Below are 10,339 nucleotides of genomic sequence, written 5' to 3' on the forward strand. Positions count from 1 at the left end.
TTTTCAATCTAGCATACCAAGCACGAGGTGCTTGCTTCAAACCATATAAAGCCTTTTGCAACTTAAAAACACGATCAGGAAAATTGGGATGTTCAAAACCAGGTGGTTGTTTAACATAAACTTCTTCTATAAAACCATTCAGAAAAGCACTTTTCACATCCATTTGATAAAGCTTATATCCACGTGAAGCAGCAAATGCAAGCAAAATACGAATGGCTTCTAAACGAGCAACAGGAGCAAAAGTTTCACCATAATCAATACCCTCTTTTTGAGAAAAGCCCTGAGCAACCAGCCTAGCTTTATTTCTAACAACATGACCATCTTCCCCTTGTTTGTTCTTAAAGACCCATTTAGTTCCAATTGGTTTACAAGAAGGAGGAGGATCAACCAAAACCCAAACCTGATTCCGTGCAAATTTTCTAACTCCTCATGCATGGCATTGACCCAGTTAGAATCAGATAAAGCATGTCCAACATCTCGGGGTTCAAAAGAGGCAACAAAGGCAGTATGCGCAAAGACACAATAATTTTTATTTTTCATACCTCTGTTCCTTGTCGTGCGTTCATCCAAATTACCTATTATGTTCTTGGCAGGATGACGATTCTGAATGTGTCGTGGTGCTGTACGTTCTGAAATCGCCTCCCCCTCAACTGCAGCCGGTACATGATCAACAGTCGATGAAGCTACAGGCTTTGCTGTAGATGTACGTGTCGGCGATGGTCCATCCTCCAAAGTGGTGGAGGGCGCCTGCTCAGGCTGGGCGCCAGGCTCCCCCTGCATCGTAGGCTGGGCATCATCGTCATCGTCGTCGTCACATCCATCTTCCTCTTTCTCATCCTCAAAAATATCCTGCCCGATCTCGTCATCACCTGCACACTCAAAAGCAGAAGAAAAACAAGGCATTGTCTCGTCGAAGGTGACCTCACATGTCTCATCGATGCGGTTAGTATCAAGATTAAGCACACGGTACGCTCGCCCTTGCAAGGCATACCCCAAAAATAACCCATCGGAAGAACGTGATTCAAATTTATCCAAATTTCCCTTTTTCAATATAAAACACTTGCAGCCAAAAACTCAAAAGTGGAAAACTTTGGGAGGTCGACCAAATCTCAACTCATAAGATGTTTTTCCCAGAAAAGCTCTCAGAAAAATGCGATTAGCAACATAGCAAGCGGTGTTGATAGCCTCAGCCCAAAAACGTCTAGGAGTTTTATGTTCATCAAGCATTGTCCTAGCCATCTCAACAAGCGTACGATTTTTACGCTCAACAACACCGTTCTGGGGAGGAACGTAAGGTGAGGAAAACTGATGATCTAAACCTTGTTCTGAACATAAAGCCTTCATGCGAGAATTCTTAAATTCCGTACCGTTGTCACTGCGAATTGCTCTAACGGCATTATTTGACAACTCATTTTTCAGCTTCAGAACAAGATCATGAACATATGAGAAGGCCTCATCCTTAGATTCCAAAAAGAACACCCATGAATATCGAGAAAAATTGTCCACAACGACGAGCACATACCACTTCCCACCAGCAGACCGAACACGGGCTGGACCAACAGTGTCCATATGTAACAGTTCACCCGGTCATCTCGTCATCACCTGAGTCACAGGTGCATGAGAAGCAGCAACCATTTTTCCATGTTTGCAGGGAGCACAAATCAAATCCTTTTCAAACTTGAGTTTCGGTAAACCATCAATTAAATCCAATGAACTCAAACGACAAAGCAAATCAAAGCTCAAGTGGCCCAACCGACGATGCCACTTCCAAATCAGGGGGGAACCATGAGCAACTAAACAGCGAGTTTCACCAAAAGATTTAGAAAAATCAGCTTTAAAAATCCGTCTAAAAGGAGAAATCTTGCAAACAAGGTTACCAGCAGAATCAAGAACACGCGAATTTCCTTTCTTAAAACGAACCTCAAAATCATCCTCAAGAAGTTGCGAAACAGACAGCAAATTATAATGCAAATTCTTTACCAATGCGACGTCCTTTAACATGTATTTATCTGTTACCTTGATGCAGCCATGCGCCATTACCTTACCTTGACTTTTATCCCCAAAAGTGATTGTTTTCCTTTACGCTCGTGGGGGTGAGGCTGGAGAACCATTTATCATCTCCGGTCATGTGGCGCGAACAGCCGGAGTCCATTATCCATATGTCCTCCTCGCCTCCAACCTGCAATCAACAACGAGAGCGAGGGTGAGCTAATGACTCAACACTGGGGTTAGGATAATGTAATGAAAACCAGTGCTGAGCCACTTGCTCAAAAGAAACGTTAGCAAAATCAAAGTTCTCAAAAAAACGATGAGAACCACGAGGGGGAAAACGTGGTCTGTCATCCCGATGTTGTGCAAGAGCATGAGTACGTGAGCGAAAACCAGAAGAGCGAACAAATGGCTCACGTCTCAAAACAGGACGATCATGAGTACCACGTACAGGGTACTGCTCACATCTAAAAACACGACGATCATGAGTACCACGTGTGGGGTACTGCTCACGTCGTTCAGCACGCATCCTCCGATAACAGAACTCATAAAGATGACCATCATGACTGCAAAAATCACAATGATAAAGCTTGCATGCAGGAGCGAAAGAAGCCTCAGCATTAGAACTAGAAGCAACAAAAACAGGCTTAGCAAAATGATCACAAGAAGAACCATTTGGCTTAGTATTTTGTACACCCTTGAAGTGTTTTGGCTTAGGCACCCAAACCTGCTTTTTAGGAGCAGATCTAGATGTCTCAACCAGCAACCCATCAGAGGTGACACCTGAACCCTTCCTAGGAGGTGGTCCAGTATATTTAGCCAAAGGTGGATTCTTCTCATCAACAGGCGGTCCACTTTTTTCACCAAAAACATGTTTCAAGTCATAACCGGGACCAAAACGCTCACCCCGTTTAATTTGAGCAATAGACATACCAATTTGAGGCTCACAAATAGAACACCAACCAAGAATAGTTCTCAAATGCTTATTTTCTTCTTCCAAATCAACAAGTTTGGCCCTTAAATCATTATTTTCAACAACAAAATTAGGACAAGTTAGGCATGAAGGAAGAACCGGACAAGTGTGTTTTTCCAACTCAACAATATGTGATTTAGCAACATTTAATTCAGATCGTAAAGTTGGACAAATTAAACAAACCGGCAAATCAGGACAAGTGTGTTCTTCAAATTTTTTTACCCGACATAAAGCATTATCCAAGTCAACTTTCAGAAGCGGGCAAGAAACACAAGTACCAAGCAAATTCGACCGAGAACGAAGTTCATTTAGTTCAGCATAAAGTTTATCTCGATCATCAACAATGGAAGAATACTTGGTTTGCAATTTAGAAAGCGAAATCATATGAATTGAGCATTCTTCACATTCATCAGGTTCAGCAGGATTAGATGCAGCATTTTTGAGAGTAGCTAGTTCAGCACAAGTTTTATCATAATCAGTTTTAAGTTTAGTCAACACTTTATTTTGCTTATGAACAATTTTAGTTAAATTAGCTATTCTTTGTTCTGCAGAAGTATCTACCTCATCATCAGAAGTTTCATCGTTGCTGTCGGTTGATGCATCACCCTCCAAGGCCATAGTACATATCCCACCATTGATGTCGGCGTCAGTGATGAAGCAAAGTCCGTCTGTCTTCTTCTTGGGTGTCTCATCCTCGGAATCTGAATCGCTGGAGTCTGACGAGCCACCTGAAACATACTGTCCAAGAGAAGATAACAAAACATTTGCAGCCTTAGCGACTTGCTTGTCAGAGTATTTTTGTCCGCCTTTCTTCCATTGCTTATCCTTCTTCTTCTTCCTCTCCCTGAACTTCTCCTGGCGCCTGGAGGAGTTATTGCCCTGCTCAAAAGATCTCTGCTTGTTTGGGCAATCAGCAGCAAAGTGTCCTCGCTCACCACAGTTGAAGCAGCCATCTGAACGTCTTCTATTACGCCTGTTGTCATACACACGCTTAAACTTGTTGGAGAGCAGTACAAGCTGATCATCATCTAGCACCTCCAACTCCTCATCTGCAACATGACACAAAGAAGACAAAGCAAAACTGGAAACATTTGGATTAGCATTAGTGTTAGTCTTATTTCCAGAAACCAAAGCCATTGGAACGTCAGAAGAAGAAGCAGCTGTGGGATTTTTCAATTTACGCTTAGAAACAATTTCGATCTCTTTTGATTTGAGCTTACTGTAAAGCTCATCAGTGGTGAGAGTCTCATAACCTACAGATTCAACGATCGCCTCAACTTTCATATCCCATTCATCATTAAGTGAATGTAATAATCTGAGAGCCCTAGCATGATCATCATAAGGCATATTGCTATTCATGGCCTTCATCTTATTAACAATCACTTGAAAACGTGCAAACATGTCATCAATAGACTCACTAGGCAATTGGCAAAAAGCATCAAACTCTTTTCGGTGAATCTCAAATTTTCGGTTTTTCACAGTGTTTGAGCCTTCATGATATTTTCTAAGTTTCTCCCAGATCTGATAAGCGAGATCTTCACTAGAAACCCGATCATATTCAGTTTTACAAATAGAAGCCTATAAAATAGCAACAGCGCGATGATTTGTTTCAAGAAGCCCGATCTCAACGGCGTCAGTCGGTTCCTCAGCTGGAATCACATATGTGGCATTTTGTGTGATTTTCCATAGCTTCAGCGACTTGCCTTTGAGATAGTTGGTCATACGTGCCTTCCAGTAATCATAATCAGTCCCATCAAAAAACGGAGCGCGAACATCAAACTTTTCATTGGTCGCCATAGCTTTCAGCACCGATTAAGGTATAGAAAACCTAAACCGGCTCTGATACCAATTGAAGGATCGAAACGGATGACCAGAGGGGGGGTGAATGGTCGCGGAAGCCAAAAATAATTTCTAACCCTTCCCCTAAACACAAAACCTGATTAAATCACGTTTTTCAAATCTGGCCAGAACTCTATGTACCTAGTAAACCTAATGTGGACGAAAATCCGTAACTCCGATCGACCTAAAAATTTGTCAGATTAAACTAGATGAAATTACGAAACTAACCCAACTGGAATCACGTCAATCGAACTTACGGATCTTGAGATAAAAATAAAACAAGCAGACTATGTCAGATGCTGACGAGAATTGTAAAGAACCAATCGAGATGCACAAGATCAATCATTATAGATGAAAGATTAAATTGAGTAATTGAACTTACAAAAGTGCATCTAGCCTCCGCCCGAACATCCTCCCTCTCTTAATCGGAGAGATCAACAAAAACCTCTCACTAGAATTCAAACCCTAGGCTAGACCGGAGAGAGGAAAACTAAACCGTGGAACCCCGGGGCACGAGTACTGTTCACGGGTATTGTTCCCGCATGAATAGTAACTCGTCGAGAGTCCATAACGTTCCTCCTTCTCAACCCTAGGTACCACATATTTGTATCTCCAAAGGGTGGCACGACCTATTTTCACATAACCCCCTACGCTAAATAAATCCAACGTAGGGGCGTAAATTCCAATTACGTCCTCCATGGCAAATTCCGCGATGTCCGCGATCCCTCCATCTCCGCGATGTGATCCTCGCGATGTCGCCGCACGACCATCCGAAATCGTATCGCGATCGCCAGAATTTTCCATCTTCGGCCAACGCCTGCCGCACGGGCGTCCCGGTACGATGCATGGCTTTGTGGCTTAACCAGCGAACCCCGGATTTTGTGGCATAATCCGGAAACCTCCCTCGACGTCCTCCCGCCATGTAGCCAGGTACAGTAGACGTACACCGCACGATCACCTGTCCCTCGAACGCAAGCCTCGATCCGCCCTTCTCCGCCCCCGCGGTTTTTCGACGCGGCATCCTATCTTCGTTCTTCACTCGTCGCCGCATGTACCTTGTCTCCACCTGTCACCTGCAACCACAACCTGCCAAGAGACACGTCACACGCACACCGTGTTGTCAATCGCTCATCACCAAGGTGCTAGCCCACTGGCATCTCACTGGATCTCGTAGTCGAGTTTGGGTTCGTCAGGACGAAGGTTGCGTACGGCGTGCTCGACGCCTAGCCTGTCACATTGGTAGGCGTCCCAAAAATTCTCAGCCACCGTGGTAGGTATAGTTTGGGATGGCCATAAATTTAATGAAGCATGACCTTCCTAAAAATGGCATGGTAGGGTTCCTCATAGTGGACGACTTCAAAGGAGAGTATCTCCTGGCGGTAGTGCGCGTGCGCCGGATCGCCGAACGTGAATTTGAGGGTGACGGTACCCACGGGCATTACCTGGGGCGATCTCGCGACCGGCCCTGTGGGAGCGCAGTCTGTCAATGCCGATCTTCAGCCTCTCAAAAGTATCCCAGTAGAGGCGGTTGATGTTGCTTCCTCTGCCCATCATGAAGATTTTGCTCACCCGCACGGTCTCGATCACGGCGCGGCCGGCGTCAACGATGTGACCAGGATGGTCGTTTTTGTCCAACGTGATTGGCCTTTCGGACCATGACAGTCAAGAGGGTGCAGCGGGTACCGCGGCATATACCTCCCGTTTCGCCAGGTTCTGGCTTTGCCAACACTACTAAAAAAAATAATTTTGCGAGGCAATGCCCTTTTATTAACCGAAGCGATCACAAAATCCAACCGCCTCGTAAAATGCCTGGGGTTTTTCGGAGACGATTGTTTTCATTTACTGAGGTGGTCATAATTAATCGTTTTGCAAAATCGATTTACGAAGGCGGTCGAAAAATAACCGTCTCCTAAAATCTATTTATAGAGGCCGCTTCCAAAAATGGCCTCCATTTTCGCAGGTGGAAAAATATACATGAGGCCCAACAAAAGATCGTATCCAATCCACCTATTAGGCTTATATCTTTCTATACGAATCCTGCTACCAAAAGAGGGTAGCGGATCAGGCCACGTCACCCGCTAGCGCTAGAACCGTTGGATCTGGACAAGCTGCCATATGGAATGTTCGATCGTGGATTTATGAAAACGTTGGAGGCCATGGACAACCCAATGGTCGCTAGTCTTTTTGCCTGGGTGCATTCCTACTTCCATTCCTGCCCGGACGTGCTGAAGCCGTGTATGTTCTACCTGTCAATCTTCCCCGCGAAGCACAGCATCCGTTGGAGGCGTTTGGTGAGGCGATGGATTGCAGAGGGCTCCAGCGACACCAAGGACAGCACTGCAGAGGAGACAGCGAAGCAGCTGCTCTCCCAGTTTGTTGAGCCGAGCATTATCCAGCCGTCCGTAGAAGCGTCGTCGTCAGCCAAATCGAGCTTCTTCGAAGCGACAGCAACCTGCCAAGTCAACGGTTTCTTCCGTGAATACATCACAACACGGTCGATTGAGCAGAACCTCGTCTTTGCACTGGAGGGGCATTGCAGCTTGAACTCACAACGCAGAGGACGGCACCTCGCCATTGGCAGCACCTGGGACCAAGACAGAGCCTTGTTTGACAGCATCGACTTGTCACGGCTACGGTCACTGACGGCGTTTGGGAAGTGGAGATCGTTCTTCGTCTCTGACAAGATGAGCCTTCTCCGGGTGCTCGATCTGGAGGATGCGTCAGGAGTAACAGATAAAGACCTCGAACGGATGGTGAGGCTTCTTCCTCGGCTCAAGTTCCTCTCGCTGAGAGGATGCAGGACGATCACTCGCCTGCCTGATTCAATTGGTGGACTCCGGCAGCTCCAGGCTCTTGATGTCAGAAACACCGCAGTGGTCGCGCTCCCATCAGACATCACCAAGCTACAGAAGCTGTGGTACATTCATGCAGGCTCCACCACCACAACATCTGGTGACGACGATGCCATGGTGGCAAGCAGCAAAACAGCAGGCGAGCAACTTACAAAGGGCTCATCAACACCTGCAGCAGCAGCAGCAGCTAGTAGCAGACAGCGTGACTTTACGTGCTGTCTGTCCAGGTTCTTGTTCAGAAGCCAACTGCAGGCAGATGCTGGCGGTGTTGTGGTGCCTAGGAAGATCGGGAATCTATCAGCATTGCATACACTAGGCGTCGTCAACATCAATAGTATTACAGGAGGGGAGCTCAAGAAACTCACCCAGTTGCACAAGCTCGGAGTGTGCGGCGTCAGCAGGGCAAACAGCCAGGAGCTGTGCTCCTTCGTCTCGGGTCACGGCCATCTCGAATCCTTGTCAGTGCGGCTCGACAACAAGGCCAACCAAGATGGCTGCTTGGATGGCGTCTTCCCGCCTCCGGACAACCTACGGAGCCTTAAGCTGCATGGGCTGGCAGGAAAGCTGCCAGTGTGGATAAAGGATCTTTGGAACCTCAGGAAACTCAACTTACAGATGGCCATGCTGGATCAAGATGGCGTCGATATCCTCGGCAACCTACCGCGGCTCAGCACTCTGTGTCTCTGCTTGAAGACTCTGCGTCAAGATGGCGAGCTCCATTTCCGGACGGACTTTCGTGGGCTCCTGGTGCTTGAGATCGCTTGCAACTCAAGGCTGAAGGTTGTAGAGTTCAGCACTGTGTTCGGTGGTGGGCTTGGAACCATCGAGTTGCTGAAAATCCACTGCTACAATGTGACGTCTCTACAGTTTCCTGGGCTTGAGCTTCTGCGTAGCATCAAGGAAGTCTATCTTAGCGGATCCTATGGCGACGAACTCAAGCTACACCTGCAGAGCCAAATTGCCAAGCATGAGAAGGAAATCGAACCTGTCTTCAAGGAGCAACCAAATAAGCTAGGTAAACTAAGGTCGCCCTGAGTGCTGACTTAATCACGATGGTCATCGGTTCTATAAAGCAAATAATATGTCTGTTTCAGCTCCATGCTTTTCCTGCCTCGTTTTGTGAATTTCCATCTAGTTTTTTTTCAACAAGGAGCAGTAAATTTTCATCTGGATAGGGCTCTCCTAGTCGTATAGCATGCCCCACCTACCTTCTTCTAATCTACTGAACAGGACATAGGCTTTATATTGGAAAAAAAAAACGATCTGCCTGTTGAGCACCTTGAATGGGCTGGGGGGCACGCTGAGTGTAGGCCTCAGCCCAATATGAGGCCCATAACTGCAGGGCTGTTGTTGCCATTTTCTAGGCCTGCAGAGCGTTCAGCGCTTAAGCCTGGCTCAAGCTCAAGATGAACTCAAAGTCTATTATTAAGCCATCATAGGTTGCACCAGCGCGTGAGCATGCGACAGAGGCAGCTGTGGCTTGATGCTGAGATGCATGTGGCCCGGGGCTTGTTTGGTTGAGGACTGACCGGAGCTACTTGACCAGGCGTTGGACTTTTCATACTTGGGTTCAGTTGGATGCCTACTGGACTGGCATTCAAGAAGACAATCCTTCTACTCCCTTCCACTTTTGGTCTTGGGATGACATCTGCAAATATAAGGAAAATAGGGGGTCGATCTATGCATTAGAGACCTTCTCACAGTCAACCGAAGTCTAATCCTGCATGCTACCTGGAACATAGCCACAGAAAAAGACACATATCTCACAGCCATACTAAAAGCGAAATACTTCCCAAACACTTCCTTCTGGCTATCAACTAGCAGCAGCACCAAATCAATTTTTTGGGCTACTATTCTTCAAATCAAGGAAACCCTCAATCATTACTGCACCGTTTAGGTCCACTCCCTGGTGTTCCCTCTGGGACTCCATCCATGATCACCTCAATCTTCCTGTAACTCATTCCACCCTCCCTCAAAAAGTAGCAAATATTTGGAACCCTCACACTCGGTCTTAGAACATTGATCTAGTCTCTTCAACCTTCACTGTGGGCGAGGCGCTGGGCCGCCAGGCCCCTTAGGGCGTGTTTGACTTCGGCCCCAGAGGCCTAGCTGCGCCCGCGGGCTGCAACAGCCCGTGTTTGATTTCATGGGCCCACCATCGAGCCCGGCTCGCCAGGTGCAAACGGCGCTCTCTTTTCTGATTTCCCAGACAACGAAATGAAGATTCGTTTTTTGGCGGCCCAGCCGGCTTCAGCGCTCACGCGCGGGTTCCACTCACCTCCCGACTCCGTGCCTCTCACCCACCGCTCCCATCGCTCCCTTTCTTCTCCGTTGCCGCTCTGGCATTGCGTGAGGTGCCGCCGCTGCGCCGAGCCGGCTGCGTGCACGTGGTGCTCCTCCGCCGCCGCAAGCCTGCAACTTGCAATTCTGCCGAGTTCGGCTCGGTCGTCCCGGTGGCCTGCCCGCGCCGCCGCGCCAACGTCCATCCGCACTAAACACGCCCACACGGCATAAGCACCGGGGATCAGCGACGGTGCGCCCCTGCGTCCGGCATATCCTGCTTGCGGAATCAGCACAGCACCCCGGCGTGGCCCAGAGGTACGACACAGCAGCAAGCGCGAGCGCGACGCCGGGGACCGTGATGGTGAGCTCGTCGTTCTGGGGGAGCGTGCTGGGGTAGATGACG

At 47.6% G+C, this 10,339-nt stretch overlaps 1 protein-coding gene across 1 annotated transcript; it reads left to right on the forward strand.

The window, feature by feature from the left end:
- The first annotated feature begins 6,957 nt into the window (after nt 1-6,957).
- Nucleotides 6,958-8,688, forward strand: LOC136489362 (disease resistance protein Pik-2-like). The gene has a single exon (XM_066486023.1). It carries the CDS (start codon nt 6,958-6,960, stop codon nt 8,686-8,688), a length of 1,731 nt encoding a protein of 576 aa, XP_066342120.1.
- The last annotated feature ends 1,651 nt before the right edge of the window (nt 8,689-10,339 follow it).

This window comes from Miscanthus floridulus, chromosome 10 (assembly GCF_019320115.1).
Source record: "Miscanthus floridulus cultivar M001 chromosome 10, ASM1932011v1, whole genome shotgun sequence".
Taxonomy (NCBI): domain Eukaryota; kingdom Viridiplantae; phylum Streptophyta; class Magnoliopsida; order Poales; family Poaceae; genus Miscanthus; species Miscanthus floridulus.

What these genes read in the sequence shown, in the direction of transcription:
- LOC136489362 (XM_066486023.1), top strand. Translation starts at nt 6,958, where the DNA reads ATGGACAACCCAATGGTCGCTAGTCTTTTTGCCTGGGTGCATTCCTAC.